This window comes from Hippopotamus amphibius, chromosome 4 (assembly GCF_030028045.1).
Source record: "Hippopotamus amphibius kiboko isolate mHipAmp2 chromosome 4, mHipAmp2.hap2, whole genome shotgun sequence".
Taxonomy (NCBI): Eukaryota; Metazoa; Chordata; class Mammalia; order Artiodactyla; family Hippopotamidae; genus Hippopotamus; species Hippopotamus amphibius.
This window is the reverse complement of record NC_080189.1, coordinates 182,952,442-182,979,024: the sequence shown is the minus strand read 5'-3', so window position 1 is coordinate 182,979,024 and position 26,583 is coordinate 182,952,442. Positions and strand designations below refer to the sequence as shown.

Sequence of the window (26,583 nt, the reverse complement as noted above, 5' to 3'; positions counted from 1 at the left end):
ACACGGAGGAACACTTACAAAAAACAAGAGAGTGGATCTGGCTGAAGTGGAAGGTCAGGTGCCTGAAGCACCACTAACCTAGGTGATCTACCATAGACGGTCTCAAGTTGCTTTCAAGATGGAAACGTCTAAGATTCCCACAGTTTTAAAAGATTTTTAAGAATGGCTTTGCTTCCTCCTCATTTACTTCTGATACTATTTTCTGCAATCAGTGGCTGACAGCATAGAGTAAACTGAGCTTTTTTCAGTGTGATTTTCAGCTGATAATGACTGGTCCCTGACCACTTTGGAAGTTAACCTACTTTTGAATGGAAGGTCTAGTTGGCCACAGCTCTACCCATGCAAATACTTAAAGCGTAAGGAAAATTACCAAAATAATAGAAAACCGGCTGCAGGGGCAGGAAAGGCCAACTGTATCTCTGGCCTTGTGAGCCGCTGGGGCCTGGAAGAGTGACTCCAGTGCCTGGCCAAGGACACGCTATGGGGCAAGAGCACTACCCTCTCCAAAGCTCCCCTGCCGACCAGGAGCATTGGACGGGCCCAACTTACTGCACTGTCAACTGCCACAACACCCTGCAAAATGCTTCTAGAGAGGCCGTGTCGCGTTCTGGGAGAAATGCTGGACAAGGCTGTTCTGTCCTGGGGGGTTCTCCTTCCAGTCCCTCCTCACGCAGCCCCCCAACCTGAGCAAGGGCCACAGCCGGTCAGAGGCCAGGCCTCCCTGCCCACAGAACAGCAGTGATGACCGCTTCCTGAGCTGACCACCCAACACGGTAGAAAGAATCAAACCAGAAAACTGGTGAAACAGCAGTTTGGGAACTGTGAAGTAATTTTTAAGGGAAGGGATTACAATTTATGCTGAGAAGCAAAACTGCTGTGAGTTGACCAAGTAAATGCCCCAAACCCCAGAGGATAAAGCTCTGTCCTACGACCCACAATCTTTCATGGGGTCACAGGGCAGGGGAGTGTCATGTCTGAACCGTAATCTCACCTCTGCAAAGAGTGCTCACGATTACCAGTGCAGGACACTGACCGGCTGGTACCCATACATGGGCCAAACCACAGCAGCCTAAGTGATCTGTGGCCTAAAGTCAATCCCAAGTCTCTCAAGCAGAAGTTCAGGGTTCTGCTGTAACAGCCCATGAGGTCGCGACTTGTATAAAAGGCACCCCAGTTCCTCCTTCTGTGCCCAGTATTCAGAGAAAACCCCCTGAAAGCTTTTAGGCCATTTCAAGAGACGAGCCAGGACCCATCCACAGCCCCTCTAAGCCAAACCCCAGCCCCTCAGATAGTTCAGAGCCCCCTCTAACCATGCGAGGCAGGCGTCTGACTTCTGAGGAAGTGCTTTTGAGACACACACAGAAAGCCATTAAAGATGACAGGCATCCTGGGACACAGGCCAGTGTGGTGGACAGACCAGCAGATGGAGTGGGCAGGCTCCATCATAACCTGCTGTGCGACCGTGAGAGAGGCCTCTGCCCTCTGGTCCTCCGTCTTCCCATCAGTACAACCAGGGGATCTGGGGAGATCTCTACGATCCCAGTGATTCTAGGTCTCCTCTGGACGTCCCTCTGCCCCTCTGGTCCCCGTACTCACACTGTGGCCATGGCTGCAAGTCTGTAACACAGGAAGCCCGAGGAGGTGAGTCCTGTATTCCCACCAGGCCAGCTGATCAGACGGCACAGACCCTGGGAAAGCAGCAACTTGATTTTTAGACTCTACTTAAAACCAAACAGGAAAAGGAAGCTGAACCAGAGACAAAGGGGAAACAAACCCCAGTTAAGAACTGAAACCTAGGTAGAAAATAGAGAAACAGAGCTCATGGTGCAGAGCTACCCCCCCCCCCCCGCCCCAGTGTGGGCAGCCTGAAGGCGCCAGGCTGCAGCCTCAAGCTCCAGCGCTGCCTGCGGGGCCGGGCGAGGTTGCAGCCTGTGGGAGGTCGAGGCCCAGGCTCCCCAACCTGTCACAGCGTGGAGGCTCAGCGCCGAGGGCTTCATGGACAGGTGCCCTGGCCCATCCTCCAGAGGATAAAAGACGGCACGATGAGGTTATAGCTGGTGAAGGCTTCACATGCTACTCCGGTATAGATTCCGCACTTCTGTTGGCGAGACGCTTCTCACTAACGGTGACATTTCTGTTAGAAACCCGAAAGGAAAACATTTGAGAAATGATGGAAGCCTGGCTTTGTCACTGGCTCATTAAGGGAACCCGTTTCCTCAGCTGTAAAATGGGGCTCATAATCCTTAGTCTGCCTGTCTGCACAGGGTCCTCATGAAGATAAGATCCATTCCCAGGCTTTTAATCAAAACTGACTGAGGACCCACAAAGTGTCATGCGTTGTGCCAGAAACCAGAGACAAAACATTGACGAGAACGGCAGTACTTGTCCTTAAAGGGCTTTTATGGTTTAGAAAGGAAGAGACTGACAGGTTAGCAAATTGATGTGTTAAGATGTTATTATTGATATGGTGGAAAACAGCTATACCAAGTACAGCACAAAAGAGAGATGACTTCTAACTGGAGAGCTGAAAGCACAGTCAGTGAGAGCTGAATGTTGAAAATGCATTTTCAAAGGACTTCAAAGATACGCATCTCCCTTCAAGCACAGCTTTAGGTTGCAAACCAAACTTCGACATATTGTGGTTTTCATTTGCTCTTAGTTCAAAATATTTTCTATTTTCCCATGACTTCTTTTATCCATGGATTATTGACAAATATTTTGTTTAATTTCCAAATATTTGGTGTTATCCTACCTCTGTTATTATTATTTATTTCTAATTTAATTCTACTGTGGTCAAAGAACATCCCTAGCAGAATTTCTTTTGTTTTTCCTGGTATGACTGCCATCCTTTCAAATTCATTGAGACTACTTTGATGGCGCAGCAGGTAGTCAATGTTGGTGAATGTACTATGTGCACAAGAAAAGGAGGTGTGCTCTGCAATTGGGTGCAGTGTTCTAAAAATGTCAATTAAGTCAAGGTGGCTAAAAGTGTGATTTGGAATCTTATGTCCTTATCGGTTTGTTGTCATTGTTGACTTATTTTTGTCTGTTATATCAATTGCTGAGACAAAGGTGTTAAAATCGCCAACCATGATTGTGGATTTGTCTATTTTGGTCAATTTTTATTTCATGTGTTTTGAAGCTCTTGTTAGGTACATATACATACACATATATATATATTTAATTTTTTAAATTAAAAAAAAATTTTGACATACAATAAACTGCATATATTTAAAGTGTACAATTTGATATTTTTTTTCTTATTAGTAATGTATATATAGCAATCCCAGTCTCCCATTTTATCCCACCCCAACCCCCCCCCACCCCCTTCCCCACTTGGTGTCCATATGTTTGTTCTTTACATGTGTCTCTATTTCTGCCAGATACGTATATCTTTAAGACTATTCTATTTTCCTGATGAACTGACCCTTTGATCAGTATGAAACACTCTTTATTGCTGGTAACACTCTTTGTCTTTAAGGTTATTTTATCTGATATTAATATAGCCATTTTAACTTTCTTACGCTTACTATTTGCCTGGTATATCTTTTTCCATCCCTATTGGTTTTCCACTGCTGCTATAACAAATTACCACAAACTTATGGCTTATAACACAAATTTATCACCTTAGTTTTGTAAGATAATAGTAGGTCAGCCATCTGACATTGATCTCATGGCCTCAATGGGCTCAAATCAAAGTGTTGGAAGTGCTACAGTCTCTTTTGGAGGCTCTAAAGGAGAGTGATTTCCTGGCCTGTTTTTTTCAGCTTCCAGAGGCTACCTGCACTCCTTGGCTCATGATATACATTATTAAATAATCACCACAATCGAACTAATGAACGTATCCACCTCTACCTTTTAACTGGAATATTTAGTCCATTTATATTTATTGATATGATTGGGTAGAGATCTACCATTTTGCTATTTTTCTGTTGATCTCATTTGTTTTTGTTTCTCCTGTTATTCTTTTGGGTAAACTAAATACTCTTTAGAATTCCATTTTAACTTTTCTATTGACTTTTCAGCTATTCCTCTTCAAATTACTTTTTAGAGGTCTTTCTAGGGATTAAAATATACATTCTTAACTTTGTATAGTATACTTAGAATTAATATTGTACACTTGAAAAATGTAAGAACTTTACAACTGCATAAATCCACTCCCATCCTTAATGGTATAGTAGTCCTATGTATCATATATTCTCAATACAATGTCATCTGTGTGTGTATTTTTTAATTATGGAAGAAAGTCTTTTCTATTTACCCATGTATATTTATCCTTTCCAGTATTCTTCATCCCTTCCTAAACATCTGAGTTGCCTGGTATCATTTTTCTTCAGCCTGAGGAATTGCCATTAGCATTTCTTGTATATCAGGTATGCTGGCAATAAATTCTCTTACTCTTCTTTTATCTGAAAAATATCTTTATTTTGCTTACATGCTCAAAGGCACTTTTTTTCTGAATAAAGAATTCTGAGACTTTTTTCCCCCTTTCAGCACCTTAAAAATACCATTCTGCTGTCTTCTGGCCTCCATGGTATCTGATGTAAAGTCAGCCATCACTGATATAATCATCCTCTCTATGCAATTTTTCTTCTGGTCACTTTTAATATTTTCTCTTTTTCTTTGGTTTGCAGCAGTGTGACCATGATGGACTTAGGTGTGGTTTTTTGTATTTATCCTGCTAGGGGTTTACTAGGATCCTTGGATATGTAAGTTAAGGTTTTTCAGCAAATTTGGGACATTTTTGATAATTATTTCTTCAAACAATTTTCTTCTGTCCCATTCTATTTTCCCTCTCCCTCTGGGACTCCAATTATACATATGTAGACCTCTTGATATTAACTCACAAGTCACCAAGGCTGTTAATTTTTTTCAATATTATTTCCCTGTTTTTTGATTAGATGATTTTGGTTGATCAGTTTCCAGGTCCACTGACACTTTCTGGTACTGTCTCTGATCCACTTTGTAATCTTATCTAGTGAAATTTTTTTTTTTTCTTTTTTTTTGGCCACACCACATAGCTTGTGGGATCTTAATTCTGTGACCAGGGATTGAACCCATGCCCCCTACAGTGAGAGTGCAGGGTTCTAACCATTGGACTTCCAGGAAATGCCCTCATCCAGTGAATTTAAAAATTTCATTTGTAGTACTACAGTTTTCATTTGGCAAATTTTGAATGATTTCTATTTCTCTGTCTCCATCTGTTTGCTCATTTTATCCATGCTTTCCTTTAAGTCTCTGAACATATTTATAATAGCAACTTTGAAGTACTTGTCTGCAAATTTCAACTTCAGAGTCACCTGTCTATTGATTGATTTTTCCCTTAAGTATAGGTCATATCTTCTGACTCTTTATATGTCCACTAATTTATGATTATATGTTTGACACTGTTATGATACACTGCAGAGTCTGGGTTATGGTGTCTTCCTTTAAAGCTATTGAGTTTGTCCTGGCAGTCAGGTAAATTATTGGCAGATCCTTTCACTGCTGTCAAGCTTGGTTTAGTTCTTCTTAAATTCTACTTCCATTCTGAATTTAGCCCTAGAGTATGTCCCTTACTCAAGGCCACAGTCCTTGCTCCTAAGGTATAGCTATTCTGGGGTCTCAACTGAATGCCTAGGTGCTCAGCGAGGTCTCCTCATTCGGGCTGACAGGGATCTCCAGCATCTTCTAGCACTGCATGACCTTCGGCATCATCATTCAGCTCTTAGCCCTACAGAAGGCAATCTGCGTTAGGTCTCATGGAGAGTCTCATTCTACGCATTCACAGCCAGCCCTCAGCCAACAACCCAAAGTAAATCCCTACATGACACTCAACATGGCTTCCTCTTCCCTATCTCCTTGCCCTGCAATATTCAGCTATTTTAGTAGCTTGGTATTCCACTACCTGACTCCTGAGCCCACTAAGATCAACTTTTAGCTTGGGTTCTACCACTCTGTGCCAAGACCAGAAAAAGACTCCAGTTAGAAAGCTAGAGCCACTGTGGGGCTTACCATGTGTGTTTCTCCACTCAAACATCAGAGTACTGTGCTGCCTGTTCAATGGCTGAAAACAGTAAGAATTTAATATTTTATGTGAGTTTCAGTATCCTTTGTATATTTAGTTCAGTTTCATAGCTGTTTTTGTCAGGATGACAAGTCCATTACAATTACTCTGTCATGGCCAGAAGCAGAAGTTGATTATGATTATTAAAGTACCAAAGGATATTCTTTTTCATTTCCTAAGCATTTCCTAAAGATATTACTTTGAGTATAAATATCTTGACTGTGAGAATGTGCCTTTCACTTTCATCCTTCATTGCCTCTGTCCTCCAAACATGTTACTACTGTCTTTTCTTGGTTTCAATAAGCAGGTAACAGGTGAAAGTGAATCTTTTCCGAGAATTTTTAAAAATGCTACCATCTGGCTTTAATACAGCACTTGAGTAGAATTATGAGATGGAGCAAGAAATATGGAAAGATTTATGGCCAGGGTGCTATGAGATATGGATTCTAGTCCATGCTTTATTACTGGCATGCTGTACGTCTTCAGGCATTCACTTCCTCCCTTTCAACTCTGGTTTCCTCATCTGTTCAACAAAAGGACCTGTTACATGAATAACTATGGGCTATAGGCACAGCACCAATTCCTAAATCAATCGTGTCAGGGCAATAGAAAATGCTGGAAAAATAGGATAGGGGCTGTTGACACTTGAAGATCAATTTAGTGAGAGAGTTAAGAAATGTACTATTTAAGGCAGCACCCTGTAATGTGTTCCTACGAATTGAGCTCAGCACCTAGTATGCCATTCAGGATATAGTAGGTACAGGGTAGACACTGACTGCATGAATGGATATATGAATGAACAAATGAAAGAGAAGGGCACCAAGTCTCACACAGGATACTAAATGCTAAGGCGTTTGGCCTTGATCATGCTCAATAAACAACTATATTGACTTGAATTGAAAGAGGTGTTTCCCATGTGGCTAGATCCCAAAAGGAAGCAGAATGGTTGAAAACAAATGGGGGAGTTAAACTAAAAGACACCTTACTTATGAGACCTAGTTAAGATCTAGTTGCTGTGTGGCTTGGGGAAGTCCCCTTTCATGGATTTCAGTTTCCTTTTCTCTAAACAGACTAACCTCTCTTCTACTTTGTCTCGGTGGGATATTTGAGCATAAAAGGATCTTTGACTAAGGAATACAGAAAAAAATTATGTTTGTATTGTATAATACTGGCTTTTCATGAGAATGTGTTAAAAAGAAGGCAGAGTGTTCTGAGTAGAGGGTCCTTGTGCTGTAGGAGAAAAAGAGGATAGAGAAATGGCTACACAGAATTAGTTACCATCATTGACATGTTATGAAAACCTATTAGCAAGGTTCATGACCAATTGCAGTCAAACTTGGATTTGTCCTTCAAGACCCAATTTACATATTGCCTCTTCAATGAGCTGTTTAATGCTGCCTCCCCAGCCACCAGAGAAAATAATTTCTGCTGCTGTGCTTCTTCAGCATTTTACAACATAATCAATTTAGCTGTCATAGATCACTGCCCCTTAGGTAGGGGCTACCATGTCTTATTCATCTTTTATAACCACCTGTGCTCAGCACGATTCTTGGTACATAGTGGGTGTTGAGAATGTTTGTTAAGCTATTCTGCTGCAGAGACTGGGACTCAAAAAGTACATGAATTATTAGTGGTACAGAGAGGGTACAGATATGGCCTTGTTTTTCAAATCTCAACAATTAGAAAGGGAATGGTTAGGCCTTGCCCGTAATACCATGGTGCTCTGTCCCAAGGAACTTCCATCCCAATTAAGCTCTTGGCCAAACTCATCTGCAGCATAAATCAATACGACTAGCCAAGGGCAACTGAATGTTCCAAGAAAACAATGATGAACTCACAGGATAAAATTATAATATTTCTGAGAAGTGTAAGCACTATATAAAACAAAGACTTAAAAGAAAGGCAACTAATGAAGAAAGCTGTGATACATAATAAGAAATACAGGGACTTCCCTGGTGGTCCAGTGGCTAAGGCTCTGTGCTCCCAATGCTGGGGTCCTGAGTTTGATCCCTAGTCAGGGAACTAGATCCCACATGCCGTAACCAAGAGTTCTCATGCCACAACCAAAGTTCCCGCGTGCCATAACTGAAAAAGATCCTGCATGCTGCAACTAAAGATCCCACATGTGACAACGATGATCCCATGTGCTGCAACTGAGACCCAGTGCAGCCAAATAAATGAATGAATGAATAAATATTTTTTTAAAAAAAGAAATATATATTTGGTCTTTGTCCCTGTTTCTGGCTCACAGCTCTCCAAACCTTTGGAATTTCCAAAGTATAAGAGCAATGGAAGCATCCTTTGTTAAATTTGGTCTTTTGTCTTCACTTCCTGAAATAGCTTTGTGTGATAAAAGTGAAACTGATGTCTTTTGTTATTGATAATGAGGTGACTTTTGGAAGACACCTGAGGATGAGGGCTGGTTGCCAGGGGAACCAACCTTGCGATTAGAGGGTTGGAACTTTCAACCCACAGCCTCGACCTCAACTTCCAAGGAGGGTAGAGGGGCTGAGATTGAGTTCAGTCACTAATGGATAATCATTTACTCAATCATGCCTATTTAATGATGCCTCCATAAAATCCCAAAAGGACAGGGTTTGGAAAGCTTCCAGGTTGGTGAAGAGAATGTATCCACAAGCTGGGAGGGTGGCACAACCTAAACATGAGGACAGAAGCCCCCGGCGCTCAGAACCCTTCTGGATCCTGCCTTTTATATCTTTTCATCTGGCTCTTCACTTGTATCCTTTACTACCCTTTGTAAGAAACTGGTTTCCTAAGTTCTGTAAGCTCTTCTAACAAATTAATTGAACCTCACAAGGGGGGTGTGGGAGCCTCCAATTAACAGCTAGTTGGTCAGAAGCCCAGGTAATAATCTGGATTTGCGACTGGCATCTGAAGGAGGGGGAGGGACAGCCTTGTGGGACAGAGCCCTTAGCCTGTGGGATCCGATGCTATCTCGAGGTAAACAGCATCAGAATTGAGTTAAATTGTAGGTGTCAGCTACAACTGGCACTCACCATTGGCACTTGCCATCCACCTCTACAAAGATTAAATCCTGTGCTACTGCAGCTGCTGACTTCCAACACCCCCTGAAAGGTGTTCAGGGTGGAGAGCTGAAATGAGACACTCTGTGTTCTAGAAAAACTGGCAGAATAGGTCTTTAGATAGTTAAGATATTTTCAGGAGCCAACTTTATGAGCCCAATTCTTATATCTCCTGATATCTAGAAAAACACTAAAATCCTTCACGGTGACGACTGCTCCTCGTGACCAGCAGTAACCTGCACCAGACTAGCAGAAACCTTCTGTAAACAATATGTGCTTGATTATGTGTTTTTCCCTTTCACTAAAACCACATATATAATGATCTTTCCCCCTGCCTCTCTGGAACAGTTTCTCAGAGCTAACTGGGATGTTGTCTCCTGGGCTGCAGTCCTCATTTTGCCCCAGATAAACTTAACCCACAACTCTCATGCTGTGCAGTTTTGTTTAAGTCGACACAGGACACCCAGCTGGTATTGCAGAATTGCTTGATGTGTGAAAACCCAACACATCTGTTGTCAAAAGTAAACCAGTGTGAGTCTACAAATAATAAGTGCTTCAGACAATGTGGAGAAAAGGGGACCCTCCTACACTGTTGATGGGAATGCAAATTGGTGCTGCCAGTATAGAGAACAGTATGGAGATGCTTTAAAAAACTAAAAATAGAGTTACCATATGATCCACAATCCCACTCCTGGGCATTTATCTGGAAAAAAACTCTAATTTGAAAAGATACATGTACCCCTATGTTCATAGTGGCACTATTTACAATAGCCAAGACACGGAAGCAACCTAAATGTCCATTGATGGATAAATGGATAAAGATGTGGTATATATATATACAATGGAATACTACTCAGACATAAAAAAGAATGAAATAATACCATCTGCAGCAACATGGATGGACCTAGAGATGATCATACTAAGTGAAGTCAGAAAGAGAAAGACCATATGATATGACACATGTGGAATCTAAAATATGACACAAATGAACTTATTTACAAAACAGAAACAGACTCACAGACATAGAAAATAAACTTATGGTTACCAAAGGGGATAGGGAGGGGAGGAATAAATTAGCAGTTTGGGATTAGCAGATACACACCACTATACATAAAACAGATAAACAACAAGGTTCTACTGCATAGCACAGGGAACTATATTCAATATCTTGTAATAAATTATAATGGAAAAGAATCTGAAAAGGAACACACACACACACACACAACTGAATCACTTAGCTTTACACCAGAAAATAACACAATATTGTAAATCAACTATACATCGTTTTAATTTTCAATAAAAATTAAAAAATAAAAATAAAAAGAAGTGAAGCAGTGTTGTAGCAGAGTAGTGTGAGAGTAAATGAAATACACAGAATTTTTCCTTTAGACAACCTATCCCATGGGAAACAAAATTTGAAAATTTAATAAGCATAATAAAAGTCAATGGAGATACAAGGGAGGATAAAATTATGAGGTACGAATAAGCCACGAAAAAGAAGAACAAAGCAATTGTTTAGTGTAAGATATAACTGCTGAAATAAAGAACTCAGTGGATAGCCTCAGCAGAAGAACTGAGAGAGATGAAAAACACAAAATAAGGTCAAAGAACTGACCTAGACACATCAGAAAGGGAAGAAGAGGAGGACAGGAGAAAAGTACCACTTTATGTGAAAATGGCACCTGGAAAGGAAAGAAAAACAAAGAGATGAAATATTTGGAGAAATAACAACAGAATTTTTCAGAATTTAAGAAAGATAAGAGCTAGGACTGAAAATGCTCACAGGATGACAACAGAATTGATAAGTAAAAAACGTAAGTGTGCATGTGCACACACACGGACTATAATAATATTTAAAAACATCAAACAAAGAGAAAACTCTAAAAAGTTTTCCAAGTAAAATTAGATCACCAAAAAAAGAACAAAAATCAGACCAGACCTGTTACATCCTAGCTGCAATAAGACGACAGGATATTATCTTCAGAATACTAGAGGAAAAACTTTGATACTTACATTTTGTACTGAGGTAAATTATTACTTCGACGTGAGAGGGAAATGTATTTTCAGGCACATAAGATCTTAGAAAGTTTACCAGCTACAGGTTATTTTGAAGAATCTTTACAGGATATATTCCAGCCCAAGAGAAAACTTACAAAGGAAGAAATAACAAGATATAAAAAGTGGGAGCAAAAAAAAAAAAAAAAAAAAGTGGGAGCACACAATTGAATACTATTCAGTCATGAAAAGGAGGCAGGTACTGACATGTTACAGCATGGATTAACCTTGAAATCATTATGCTAAGTCGAAGAAGCCAGTCATGAAAGGCCACATACTGTATGACTCCATTTATATGCGGTATCCAGAATTCAGAGATAAATTCACAGACAGAGAACACAGATTAGTGCCATGCTCGGGGCGGCGGGGGGGGGGGGGGGGGGGAGTGATTTGCGTCTGGATCTTAATTTATAAAGGTGACTGAGTGATGACAATGACACTGAAAGTGAAGTTTAACGATATTCACAGTTCCCCTTGAAACAAGAGGTTTTGCAGAAGCGCCAGTGTTGGTCAGAAGGCAGGAAGGAGCAAGGAGAAGGCAGAGGCCACAGCCTTTCTTGGAGTTTCCATGGGAAAAGCAGGGCAGGGTAAACAGATTAGGACTGGCTGGCTTGAACAATTCCAGCAGGCTGTGGGGCACAGGAGCTGTGCCCAGAGTTGATTCTGGGCAAGGGAAATACTGGCTTGGTGTGTGAGTTAGATAAAGGAGGTGGTGGAGGGCATCAACTTCAGATTGGCTGGTCTGTATATGAAAGGTGGACTCACCAACAAATTTACTGTCTAGAGGAGTTAGCCAGTCCTGGGAGGGGCAGTCTCTCCCCAGCCAGCAAGGCCCCCCAAAGATGTCAAGACATTAAAAAAAAAAAACCATTAAGAATATAATTCTGAGAAGAAGTGGGAGAGTAGTACAGACATATATATACTACCAACTGTAAAATAGTCAGTGGGAAGTTGTTGTATAACAAAGGGAGTCCAACTCGAGGATGGAAGATGCCTTAGAGGACTGGGGCAGGGAGGGTGGGGGGGAATTGAGGGGGGGGCGTCAAGGAAGGGAGGGAATATGGGGATATGTGTATAAAAACAGTTGATTGAACCTGGTGTACCCCCAAAAAAAATAAAATAAAATAAAAAAAAAAAAAAGAATATAATTAATATGGGGGGGAGGGTAGGGAGTATGGGAAGAGATTGCTTAATGAGTATGGAGTTTCCTTTTGAAGTGATAAAAAAAGGTTTTGAAACTAAATAGTAGTGATGGTTGCACAACACTGTGAATGTACTAAATATCACTGAATTGCAGATGCAAAATGATTAACGTGGTTATTTAAAATGGTTAGAAAAATTGGGGTGGGGACAAAAATCTAGTAAAGCTTCTTATAGTCTGAGGTTTAATTATGTTTGAATAAGCAGTGATAATCAGTAACCATTTTTTAAGAAAGTGTATCTATATTTTTGAACAAAAATTCCAGATATACCAACTCGTGTATATGTTGTGTACAGGGGCGGGTATTACTCTCTGAGGAACAGAGAGAGGTCAGAGAATATTAAAGACCGAGGGAAGCCACAAACACTGACAAGCCTTAAAACAATGGTAATGAGAAAGAAGAGTGAGCGTGGGTCACAGTAAGTTAGGAGTAGCAGGCAGGAGAATAAAAACAGAATCTATAGTTTTCAATTCAATTTAAGAAAATTCAATACACTAGAAGGCAGGGCATGAGGGGAAAAAAAAAGGAGAAAGTGTTAAAAATAGGAAATACAGAATAAAACAGCAGAAATAAGTGTATTACTCTGGTCTCCCAATTTTTCTGCCTATATACCCTCTAGAAATATTCAGAAAAATTATATATCCTGTTGCACATTTTTAAGGTGACATCTATAATTCTTCATGGGAAGTTTAGATGGTTGTGAAGGATTTAATATTTAGAAACATCATATATGGTATATGTGCACTGACTATGTTAAATTTATAAGTGCAATTTAAGACGTGAGCTTAAGTTCTTTCAATTTATGAAAAAGGCCCGCCATAAAACCTCAGTGGCAGAGTTTGTTTGCTCTATCAAACCATTCAGCCAAATCAGTTTTACTTTCTATCAGAAAAAGTTTGACTAATTTTCCAACTCTAACATGCTTATTATACACATCACAGTGAGAGTGTACTTAACTTTAGAACAGACAACCAGACAGATAAGGCAAGGCACTCTGCACGAGTTGGCAGCCTGGATGAAATAAGAGCTGGCCTCTTTGGTATTTTCCATAGATGCTTTCTTTGCTCTGCTCTCAGGAGACTCTCCTTCAGGGCCAATGTGTTCTCAAATTATTCCTCTGTTTGGTCTACTGAAGGTTATTATATCCTGAGGCAATGAATCTTCATAAGACTGGGAAAGGGTAGGAGTAGTGAGAAAAGAGGAAACGAGAGGTGATGTGAGGAAGGGATGCCAGCACACCACAGGCACGCAGATCTGGGGATTAAGGGAAACGGACTCCCTTTAGCTGTCTCTGCCAGTGTAGCCCCAGGAAGTCTTGATACCCCTCCCCAGGAATGAATATGCTGCAGTTTGAAGCTGTGCTAATAGTCAACCTACCATAAATGGGTTAAAATCACTGGTCAACAGACAGAGATTTGTTGGATTTGATAAAAAATAAGAACCAGAGTTATGTAGTCAACACAAGATAGGATACTTCAAGACTGAAAATAAATAAATGAAAAAGTTATAAGGCAAATATAAAGAGAACATAGCAATTATCATATCAGACAAATACAATTTAGAGGAAAAAAACATGATTAAGGATGGACTTCCTAGGTGGCGCAGTGGTAAAGAATCTGCCTGCCAAAGCAGGGGACACGGGTTCGATCCCTGCCCTGGGAAGATTCCACATGCCGCGGAGCAACTAAGCCCGTGCACCACAACTACTGAGCCTGTGCTCTAGAGCCCCTGAGCCACAACTACTGAGCCCATGTGCCGCAACTACTGAAGCTCACGCACCTAGGGCCTGTGCTCCACAGCAAGAGAAGCCACTACAATGAGGAGCCTGCGCACCACAATGAAGAGTAGCCCCCGCTCGCAGCAACTAGAGAAAGCCCGTGTGCAGCAACGAAGACCCAACACAGCCAATAAATAAAATAAATAAATAAATTAAAAAAAACAACATGATTAAGGATCCAGAGGAATATTAAATATGAAAAAGTAATCATGAGCACATATGTATGTAATATAGCTTCAACTATGTAAAGTAATCAGAAAATTATGGGGAGAAAGTTAAATAAACCATGCCAGTGAAATTTTAGAAACATATGATTTATCAGATCTTTCTTAGAGAGATACAAAGTAAAAAAAAGTGTGAGGCACTGGCTCTCTATGTACATATTCCTTGCTTTAAATTAAGTTATATCTGTTTAAAGTTAGAAAACTCAAACTATAGAAAGATATGGAAGGTAAATTAAGGCCCTTCTCCTCTCCTCTCCTCTGGTCCTCTCTTCCCAAAGAGAACCCTTGTTCACGCTGGGGAAAATGCCTGTATGGAATGGGGGGGGGGGTGTCCATAACCCTCATTTATCACAGTCCAGTGTTGCTTCCATTACACCTGTGTCCCCTTGAGGGGCATGGACTAAAGGAAGCTGCTTTGCAGAGGGACTCGAACAACTTAACATCTTAAAAACTGATGCATGGGCTTCCTAGGTGGCGCAGTGGTTAAGAATCCACCTGCCAATGCAGGGGACACAGGTCCAATCCCTGCTCCAGGATGCTCCCATATGCCTCGGAGCAACTAAGCCCGTGTGCCACAACTATTGAGCCCATGTGCTGAGCCTGCACTTTAGAGCCCGTGAGCCACAACTATTGAGCCCATGTGCTGCAACTACTGAAGCCCACGTGCCTAGAGTCCATGCTCCACAACAAGAGAAGCCATGGCAATGAGGGGCCCACGCACCATAACAAGGAACAGCCCCCACTTGCCACAACTAGACAAAGCCTGTGTGCAGCAAAGAAGACCCAACACAGCCAATAAGTAAATAAATAATAAATAAATTTATGAAAAACAAAACAAAGAACCTGATGCATGTATAACATTCAGGCACCCTGAAAACATCAGGCTAAGCGACAGACACCCATCACAAAGAACCACACATCATATGATTCCGTTTATTTGAAAGGCCCAGAATAGGCAAATCCACGGAGACAGAAGCAGACTGGTGGTTGCTGGGGGTAGAGACTGGGGAAATGGGAAGGGACTGCTACTGGGTACAGAGTTTCCTTCTGGGGTGACAAAAATGTTCCAAAATTCACCGTGGTAACAGTGACAGAACTGAATATACTAAACCCACTGAACAGTACACTTTAAGTGGATGAATTTTATGGTACGTGAGTTATGTCTGAATAAAGCTATGATTAAAAAATACGCCAAATGCAGCACACACAATGCTTCCAAATGGGTTATGAATTAGTGGGACTTTGATATTGTTGAAGAAAATCATTCTGGCTCACATCAGAAACAATACTCAGTAGAAAGGACCTCACGTAGGGTGACTACTCTCAAGTTATTCTTCTAGAACATAAAGAGAAAATAAAATGAATCAAGGGGACTTCTGACTAAAAAGGGCTCCCCAGAATCTAGCAGTTGCAGTATATGTGCTCTTTGGCTTCAAGGCAATGCCTATGAACTTGAATTATGCTCAGGCTTCAAGGGAAGCCTACGAACTTGACCCAAGAACAATTCGTGTCTCAAGCTCTATGTTGAGTATTTTAATGTTTCTAAACCTTCTGCCTCCTTTCAGTGATTTCCAATGGTTTTAATCAGCATTTGAAGATAAAAGGACACATTAGCTAGTTTTGGTTAACTACAAATCAAATACATCCCAAGGAACACAATAATAAGAAACCGTTTTTCATCATTCAAACTACTGGAGCTTTTCGTTTGTTTGTTCCTCAGAGCTTTTGATTAGGCTTGGTTTTGACTCTATTTCATGTCCATGAATTTAACACCTGTACGCATCTGAGTCACCATCACCACAATCAGAGGATATAGTTCCATCACCCCCAAACCCCCTCCACTGTCTCCTGGTGGTCACAGTCTCTCCCCCATCACTTGCTCCCACTGATCTGTTCTCCATCTCTATAGTTTTCTTTCATAGAGTATTATACTAATGGAATTATATGGTATGTAACCTTCACTCAGCATTATGCCTCTGAGGTTTATCCAAGTTACTGTGTGTATTAAATAATTTAGTTTTTTTCTTTTTTCTTGTTTTGCAGAGTAGTATTCCATTACACAGACATACCACAAATTGTTTATCCATGAAGTTGAAGCACATTTGAGTTGTTTACAGTTTTCAGCCATTATAAACAGAGCCACTGTAAACAGTCACACACACACATACACAGAGGTTTTTGTGTGAATGTAAGTTTTCATTTCTGTAGGGTAAACATCTAGCATTGAGATTACTGGGTTATATGTTTAACTTTATAAGAAACTGCCAAACTGTTTTCCAGAGAAGCTGTACCACTTCTGTTCCTACCAGCATTGTAGGAGAGCTACATATCCCCCCACCCCCCCAGCATTTGGCACTGTCAGTATTTTATTTCAGCCATTCTAGTGAGTGCATTGTAATATCTCATTGTAATTTTAATTCGTATTTCTCTAATGACTAATGATGCTGTGGATCTGTTCACGTGCCTGTCTGCCACCTATACATCTTCTTCAGTGTAATGTCCAGTCAAGTCTTTTGCCCATTTTTTAAAAATTGGGCTATTTCATTACTGTTAGGCTTTGAGAGTTCTCTATAGATTCCGAAGACAGTTCCTTGGGGATGTGCAATTATTTTTTCCAAGTCTGTCTCTTTTTGCCTTTTCATTCCCCCAGTGTCTTCACAGAGTAACAGTTTTTAATTTTGATGAAGTCAAAATTATTTTAATTTGATTAAGTCCAATTCATCTCTTTTTTTCCTTTTATGGATGGCTGCTTTTGCTGTCACGTCTCAAATCCTTTGCCTAACCCTAGGTCATGGAGGTTGTCTCAAGCTTTCTTCCAGAATTTTTATAGCTTTGTATTTTACATTTAGATTTAGAATCCATTTTGAGGTAACTTTTGTATAATGTGTGGGGATTAGGTCAAAGTTCATTTTTTGGCATATTACTGTCTAATTATTCGAACTCCATCTGTTGAAAAGACAATGCTTTCTCCATAGAATTGCCTTTGCACCTTTGTCAAATATCAACTGACATATCTGTCTGGACCTACTTCCGGATTTTCCAACCAAGTGCCCAAATCTCCCTAAGTCATCTTGAAAAATCACGAGGCAAGCTTGTTGGTATCTCACACTTGTTTCATCACCAGAACTCAGAATCTGAATCAGGAACAGTGATTGGGTTTGATCACTTAGTCTGTGATACGGGCTGTGGGCTATGTAACCCTGCTCTCTCCAGGCTGGACCACACACGGGCTATCGAGATCAGTTTCTGATGTCACAATATGAGAGATGCTGGCCACCTGGAAACATTCTGAGAGGGTGATGACAAGAGCGAGGCAAACAGAGATCACAGCACACGAGGACTGGCTGAGAAAAGTGGGGCTGCCTAGCCTGGAGAGAGGGACGGACAATGTGAATGCTAGCTCTGCACCTATGAAATGGAGCTCACTGGAAAGATGGAATACTTCTTTTATGGGATCCTTAGGGAGATGATTAGAACCAGTGGCTAAATCCAGGCACTGTGCTAGGTGCCAGGAGTCCAGAGATGGATAAGATATGCTTCTTGCTTTCAGAGGGGGAAGCCGCAGGGAAAACTGTTTTGGTTTGACATAGTGTAGTGGACATCTGCTTTACAGGAGACCGGATTGAATGACTTGATTGACTCTGATTTTGCACGGCTGCCAAAGATGGCCCAACAACTCTATTTTGAACAAATGACTTGTTTCTGTCTTTGGGTTTAGTGGCCTCATGAAGAGGCTCAGGTCCTATGAAAGAGATCTGCCCAAGGTCTCAAAACAGTGGTTGCAAAACTGAATCCCGAAACCAAGCCTCCTGATGCATAGCCCAGGACTCCTTTTTACTGTTTTCCAAAATTCTTAATCAACACTGTTTGCTGAAGACTAAATAACCCAATGCCTCTTTATTGTATACAGTGTCTCCTGCTTTTCAGTCTTGCAGGCTCACTGTCTCAGAGGCCTTTAAAGAGAAAGGAATCCTACTTGTGAAATTTCAACACTTTTTTTCAATGACAAGATGGGGGGAAAATCATATCAAATTAGACAGGTCTCTTCTGAAGATTTTATTTCTGCTCTGAGCTGCTTCTGGGTGACCTACTGCTCTAATTAGGCTGGAAGTAGATCTGGCTTTCAGGAGATGCGGGATATGGCTGGAGGAAAAAGTTGTCAAGACTACTTATCATCATCAGTGCTCACAGTAGCCTCAGAGCATTCCAGGAATTCACTGATTCATTCCCTAATTCATTCTGCCCATTAGCCATAAACACAGACACACAGGGAGAACAAACATCACTGAGCGATTCAGCCTTACCTAATATACCCAGGACACGAAAAGCAGAAAAACAGTAACACTTCAGTTTATTGCTAGTCCCTTGCCCAAGCTCCCCAAGCAGGGGTGCGGCACAGGAAGAAGTCATCACAGGACCAAGGCTGACAGTCCCACCTCTTCCTTTTTGTAATGTGTGCTCAGCTACAAAAGGGAAGAAATAACCCCAGTCCTTTCTAGCGAACAGAGTTCTGGTGAGGATCAATGAAGATGATGGATGGGAAAAGCGAAAAGCATTGTACTTAAAGGAGAGATTTATTCATTTAACAAGCATGTGTTGGGCACCTATTAAATGACATGCACCATGTGAAACATCATGGATATGAAGTAAAATAAAATACATCCTTGCACTCAAGACAGTCAGATCTAACATACTCTTGCAAGTACAACGATGGGAAAGTACAGGGTGATGTGAGAGCACAGGAGGGGTCCATTCCCAGGCTGGGCAATTAGAAACGACGACTGTGAAGATACGGCATGAACAGGATATTAAGGCAGCAGAAGACTTTACTAGATTTTAGAAAATACCTCACTCTATTTTATACAATGCTCGAGATAATCTGCAAAGTGGACCCTGATTTTACTATTACCCTCACTGTATTGTAAAGCAGTGGCTCCCAACCAGGGAGGTTACTGGCATCTAGTAGGTAAGACCAAGGATGCTGTAAACATACTACAATGCACAGGGCAGCCGCCACAACAAAGGATTACCTCGCCCCAAACGTCAACTGTGCTAACGCTGAGCCGGCCTGCGGTAAAAAGGAGACTGAGGCCTGCAGAGGAGAAGCAAATCGTCCAAAAGGCCACAGCAAGTTAGTGGAAGGGCTGGAATCTGAACACAGGTCTCCCGTTACCTCGCACCTCAGATGTCCCAGGTCATACCCTATATGGGCTGACACCTGGGCAGCAAAGGAAAAGAGCACGAAGGACAACAGGCTGGAGCAGGAGCTTGACTGATGCTGGAGGGCAAACCCAAGTCCTAATATCAGAGCAGCACCGACAGACTTGGAGCAGTGGGAGAGGAAGGAGAGAGAAGGGGAGAAAGAAAAAAGCAAAGGAAGAAGTAGGCAGCCGGCCGGTCTATTTCTGACTCTTAAGACAGAACACCCTTTAACATTTCTATGGTGATATGCATTTAAAGAAGCTGGCTTCACACTCTCAATCATCAGTAAGGTGGGAGAGGTGAAGATAGAAACAGTCACATTTTCTGAAGCCCAGAGGGCGAAAAGCCAGGGTCCCTGAGCTTTGCAGAACGAGGCAGGACTTGATGGTCAGCACCCTCTTGGGCAGTCGACAGGCGCTGCACACCAGCCCTGCACCAGCCATGGAGGCGGCCCACGTCTCTCTGAAAGGGCTCTCCTGTGACGGCAAGCACACACACCTCCTGCTGAACTGAGGCCCCGAGCAGGAAGCAGGCAGCAGGGAGCAGGGGGCAGGGGGGCGCTGCAGGCCTGGGCTGCTGCTCCCTGTTTCGAGATCAGGTGTCTAACTTCAGGGAGTCTCTTGGCCTCTCTGAGCATCACGGCCTGTCCGCACAGTGAGATAACCACAGGATCCCCTTTAAGAGCCTTCCCTGCTCTGAGAATGAAGTCTATTTTTAAATTCTCTATTCCTGAAGCCAATGATACTGCTTTTAAGCATGGCCAACAAAAACTGTTACTAGGGAGGCAGCTGGCCTAGCTTACTGCCTCAGCCTATGCTGACAGGGAGTAAAGTTACCTCATTAATGAATTAATTTTCAAAGAATCCTTAAAAAAAAATCTTTGTCCAAATATTCTGGCTGCTGTTTCAGGCAGCTTTAGCTCCTGCTCACGCTACCAATTCTCCCGTGACTGATGTCCTGACTGCGCCTCATGGCCTCGAAGATGCACAGGGCAGGTGCGGTGGGATGAGAGGTGGGGGGAGGGGACGCACACAAGCTACACCTGCCCTACTCCGGGCCTCAGGGAGACGAGTCAGCTTTCAGGGCTTTAACCTCCTCATCTTTAAAATGAGGAATGGGATTAGCAGGCCACCTAAACACAGCCAGCACTGACTGTCTCAAACTATTTTAAGTCTCAACTGGTCTGTTTCTTCATTTCCACTCTGCTTGTGAAGATTAAATAAGACAATGAATAGGAAAGATTCCTGAAGAGGGGTGTGGAGCTTAGCACTTTGCTTTGTTAACACACTACAGGCCATTTATACAGATGCCAGTTTACTCACGCACAGGGGTCTTTAGCAGCAGTTCTCAACTGAGGACCTGCAGCTCACTCAGTGTGTTGGGAAAAAGTTTATAGAAAATTGCATTGCAAGTAATTACTATGAAATGTCAACATTTGCAAGAATTACCTTTTTCCCCATCACCAAGCCAAATCAAAGTTACCACCATAACATCATTCTTGCTAATTTACATTTTAATGTGATTTTTTTTAGCAGAGGGGTGGAATCACATTCCATACAACCCTTGGTGGGCACCCTCTAAGGCTTAGAGTCTAGGTGAGTACCATCATCCAACAGTTACTTCCTGGTTTGGAGGACTCTCTTCAACTTCCACTGAATTCCACTTCAATTTCATCAGTCTAGATCTACTAATAACAGAATTCATGATTTAAAAATTAAACAAAAAACAAAAAATCCTATCATGCTAGCCTGAAATCTATGAACTAATGTATCTGTTTTTTTTTTTTTAAGAACTTTTATTGAGATACAGTTAACATACAATAAACTGCATATATTTAGAGTGTACTATTTGGTAATCCAATCTCCCAATTCATTCCCCCCCAACCCTCCCCGCTTTCCCCACTTAGTGTCCATATGTTTGTTCTCTACATCTGTATCTCTATTTCTGCCTTGCAAACCGGTTGATTTTTTAATGTATCTATTTTTGACACATGCCACTAAAATCTCTGCATTATAACAACAGGCATATAAGTCCACAGAGCTCTGCCTCGTCTGGATGTCTACTCACCCAGCCCTTCAGTAGGAACTCCTCAAAGTCGTTGCCTTGAAGTCATCTATTCGACAGTGACTGGATCCAGCTGCTCCAGCTGTCAGGTCCTCAAGGAGACCATAAACTTCAGCTCTTCACAAAGCATCTTAGCTCTAAAATTTTAGTAATAACCAACCTCTATTTCCCACCAATACCAGTCTCTTTTCTAACCTTGAGTTCACAGCCAGGAAATGGTTAATTAAGGTCCTGCCCAAACTGATTCAGAACAGACTTACCTGTGAACCCAGCAAGGGAATATGGAGGGCAGAGACACCCTGCTCCATCCACCTGTATCTACTGAGCACCAGGTCCTCTGGGAAACCACCAAACTGAGCCACTGAGTGGGGATCGTGTTTTAGTCATCTCTGCAGCCCCAGGCCCTGACACAGGATTGGATGCAGGCTGTTGTATATATGGAGGATTACTGGATGGAGGAAGGCTGACTCGGAAAGTACAGCACGTTGGAGTGAAACGGCATGACCTTGGCCCAGAAGACCTAGACAAGCCCAAGCTCTGTCCTTTAGTAGCAGCAAGACTCCAGGCAAATCTCACCTCTCTACGCTTGGTCTATTTCATCACCTTGTAAGGTGAGGTGACTGGTCCTTATTCTGCCTAGGGCTGACGTGGAAACAGCAGACCTGGAAGCACGGGTATACTATAGAGCAAGTACAAAAGTGATGAGTTGTTTTTATTTAAAAAAAAACCTCATCTAGCTTGGCATTTGGGATAGTGACCGTCAGTCAGAACCTATTCTGGGTGCTCCTTGGCCTGCAAACATGAAGGATGCCAGGCTAATCCCATGTGCTAGCATGTGCCCGAAAATCTTAAGCTCAGGAGATGCTCATTTTGGGGCACAGAACCATGGCCCAGGAGGCATGCGACTTGGGCAGCTGGCCCCGTGTTTCGCGTCAGTCCTCCATCAACCGCAGACAAGTGAGTCCCCTCTCTGGCCCTCAGTGTCCCTACAAGAAGAGAGACGCTCTGATCCTCCTGCTGGCTCCTGCCTCTCAGTGGTCTCCCTCTTTTCACAGCCCTTCCCCACCCCGAGTTCACAGCCGGCTCTAATTCTACCAGCCCTAGCAGGCTCACTGCCCGAGGACGGTACTGACACAGTGGCTCAAATTAGCTACTCATTCATCATCTCTATGCCCAGCTTTTCCTCTACTAGCTTCTACTTTAATTAATGGTACCATGATTTACTTGGCAGGCAATCTGGATTTCTTTTCCTATTCTTCGTCCAATGATTTGCCAAGAACGGATAACCCAGATCAAACCTCAGCGGTTCTCACAGGGACTCACTCAACAGCTTCCTAACTGGCCGCCCTGCCCCTAGCCATACGTCCTTCAAACCCATCTTCACATACTTACTTCCAAGAGAAATCGGACAAAATGCAAATCTGACAACGTCAGGTCCTCACGTAAAACCCTCTGAAGAAGACCCATCTCCTGTGGGAAGTGGTATAAAGCCAGCCCAAGTGCTTATCCCCAGCACGCTCCAGGCCATCTCCTGCCAGCCGGCCACTCTGGTCACCCCGCTGATGTGAGAGGACTTCCTTTAGGCTCTGTCTCTGGGGGAAGTTTTTCAGGACTCACCTAGCAGGGCCTGTGCGTTATATACCACCCCCTCCCCCTAGATATGCTTGGGCCTCGGATCCCACTACAAGGTCTGTTTCTGGGTCTGTCTGTCAATGTGTGTGGGCTCTGGGAGGGGAGCCACGAGGTTTCACTTTATCTTCCCCAGTGCCTGGTAGGCTGAGAGCACTCTGCCCATGTTTATTTTCCTGTGGCTTTGGTTGAAGCTTTCTGGACAGCTCTAACACAGGATTCTAGAGATGCTGTGTATGTGTGTTTAAGCAAAATCTCTGTGTTTAGGAAATGTTGCATGTCACGAAAAATTTAAAATGTTTAAATAAAAAGCTCCGTCCAAGGGCAGCTGCTGGTACTAGTTTCTCATCCGTTATTTCCCGCCCCACTGTGCACAGTCAAGCATGTTGTGAGCCCCCAACCCCTCCCTCCATCACAAATGGGTACAGGCCATCACCCCACTCTACACGGAGGTGTGCAGACTGGCTTTGGGGATCCATGATCCCCTGAAACCGCATGTAATGTTGTGGTTTACACATGTTGGACTCTTTCAGGGAGCATGTTAATAATAATAACTTCCATTAATTTTTCAAAGGTGCTCCGAAACTCCAAAAAGAGACGTTCCTACCACAGAAAGCATACGGATTGCCCTGTGCTCAGGGCTGCTACTGAAGCCCGTCATGGTATGTGTGCCTGCTCAGGGATCACTGTGTCCACAGATGAGGGGGTTAAAGGAGGCAGCATCTCCACAGTGCTCTTGTCAGGGACAGAGAAGTGAGGAGCATTCAGGAGTGTGTGGAAGCCTCCAATATCGGCGCAAGCCTAATACAGAACAGGGAGTGCTGCACAAATCTGGACATTCTATTTGGCCCAGCACTTCCAGGTCCATGTGCTAAATGCAACAGTCTAACAGAGATCTCTGTCTGAGTTACTTTTCCTTCTCAGTTCACAGGGACTAGGGAGCTGCACTGTCCGGTGCCATGCCTTGAGCCACACGTGACCAGGAGCACTAGAAATGTAGAGAAGTGATGCTAGTGTAAAGGACATGCTGGACTTCAAAGACTTAGTACCAAAAGTCATCTAATATAGCTCAATAATGATTTTTATGCTGACTACATGTTGAAATTATATTTAACAGTATTTTAAATATATTATTAAAATTAATTTTATCTGTTCTTCTTAATAGGGCTATTGAATATTTAAAGTGCTGCATACAGCTCCCATTTGTGGCTTGTGTTCTATTTCTATTGGTCAGGGCTGCTCTAGAGAATGTGGCACACTAGTCACTATTCTATGATTCTATTCACTCAGTGCTTAATTGATTAATTCCCACCTTAGCAATGTTCTCTTCTTTGCAAATCAAAAGCGAAACTTTCAGACAGGATTTTCTAAGTCAGATATTAGTATTTTCACACAAATAAAAAACAGTTTGCCAAAAATACCTTGGAAAATACACTAAGACAGACAAATTTATTTATGGGGTCCAAATTCATGGTGAAATCCACATGGCAATATGCAGCTGAAAATGTCACATCCAGGATATATGTCTAATAATAGTCTCTTCTTAAAGACATTTACTGAGCACCTACTGCGTGCTGGGTTCTTCACATTTATCACCACTCTTTCCATTTTAAATACAAGAGAAATGAAGCTCAGAGAGTGGCTCAAGGCCACTTAACTTGTAAGTGGCAGGTCACCTGGAATCCAGGTCATGGTACCACAGCACACTCTGCTCCATTCCTCCCTCTGTCAACATTCTGTCTGTAAACTGTAAAGGATGATGCAAACATAAAGTACTCTGCGATACATTATATCATTTAATTACCCAAGCTATTCTGTGAGGGAGAGGTGGAGGTTATCGATCACCATATTAAAGGCAGGGCATTAAAAGCTTGCGTGAAGGACCTGCCCTACATCTCACAGCGTGGTGGAGCGCAGTCTTACACCTAGGAGTTCTGAAAACAAGTTCAATATCCTTTCAAATGTATCCTCTCCACGCTACCAAACATAACTTCCTCCTTTAATTAATACAGATTGTGTTCCTGGTCTTGGAATTAAAGGGAACAGAAGGGGGACCATTACTGTCAACAGTCATATTCATATTCAATGACAAACATATTACTGCATATTATATAGTCTTATATTATGAATGCAGTAACGGCACCATGAATTTTTAGTGTGATGTTACATGTATACATCAGCTCTTCCATGCTTACAGTGTCATACTAATTTGAAAAAGGAGGAAACTGAGACACACGACAGTTGAGTGACGTTTACGAAAGCTCTCAGAGCTACTTATGGACCAGATTAAACACCTAGACAGCAAAGGTAACGAAGAGTTAAACAGAGAAGCGTCCGCGAGGAGCCCTTCTTCTTGGTGCCTAACACCCCAGAGAAGGGCTGACTGACTGATGTATAAACTCTTTGGTGCAGGCGGGAAAATCTAAAAGCAAAAGCGCAGGAAGATCCATGAAAGGTTTAACTTCTTGGGAGGGAAGTGCGTGCACTGTGTGGGAGTCAGGTTTGGTTTTGTTCTGTCTTTTTTGTCCTCAGGTGAGTTTCCTGAGCAGGAGAGCAACCACACTCCATCCTCTCTCTGCCCTAAAATCAAAATATGGGAAAAACAGAAACAGAAGCAATCCAAGTACAGAGGAGGAGGTGAAGCCTGAGGGCGGACCAGAGGGAGAGGATGTAGGGGCAGGAGAAACCCCCACATGGCATATTATGAAGAAGGCGCAAGGAGGAGTTCACGAGAGAAAACTACAGTAACTGTAAATGTTGAACTGGACAAGAACCAGGAGGAGACAGAAAGCAGGGCAATAAAAGGAGCCTGTAAGACCCTGCAGAGGGAGCAGGGTGTTAGTAACACCATAACCACGTAACTGAGCCGCTGGCTCGGTCGTCTAAGTGGCAGAAGCCAGCACGCAGGGGGACAGACACCAGCCAGGACCAGCTCGAAGCCACCGCCTGGGACACGCGAGCCAAGGGGAAAAAAGTGGGTTAAGATGCTGATGAATCCAGGCGAGGAAACTAGTATGGAGGGACGGACTCGCGTTGTCATTTATTTAGAACTTTCTCGCATGTGGTTTAAATCTAGTTCTTTTTATCCATACTGTGACCTGAGATTATTCATTTTATCTAGAGTGCCACTTTAAGAAGCCTGACATGGATTGTTTTAATGAGAAAATGACTGAAATTCATCCTGATAGTGGAAAAGCTAGAAGATTACATGAGGAATCTTGCTTAAAAAGTGTTTATCATCTGTGGGGTCTCTGCCCCACAGTTTAACTTTGAAAAGCATCACTGCTCTTTATCATCCTCTTCTCCTTCAGCGTTCATGCTTATTTGGTTTCCTGGTTAA

The 26,583-nt window shown here is 42.4% G+C and overlaps 1 protein-coding gene across 5 annotated transcripts in view; it reads right to left on the bottom strand.

The window, feature by feature from the left end:
* The window catches only part of EVL (Enah/Vasp-like), a 156,880-nt gene that overhangs the window by 72,676 nt on the left and 57,621 nt on the right, over positions 1-26,583 (bottom strand). Inside the window, exon 1 of one of the 5 annotated variants that reach the window (XM_057731762.1) lies at positions 1,597-1,700. The exons of 3 other annotated variants lie outside the window; for them this stretch is intronic. In XM_057731762.1, the coding sequence (XP_057587745.1) occupies positions 1,597-1,607 (11 nt within the window). In that variant the 5' untranslated portion in view covers positions 1,608-1,700. Of the gene's footprint in view, positions 1-1,596; positions 1,701-26,583 lie in introns of those variants that run through there. One more of the 5 variants, XM_057731761.1, reaches the window with a different exon arrangement.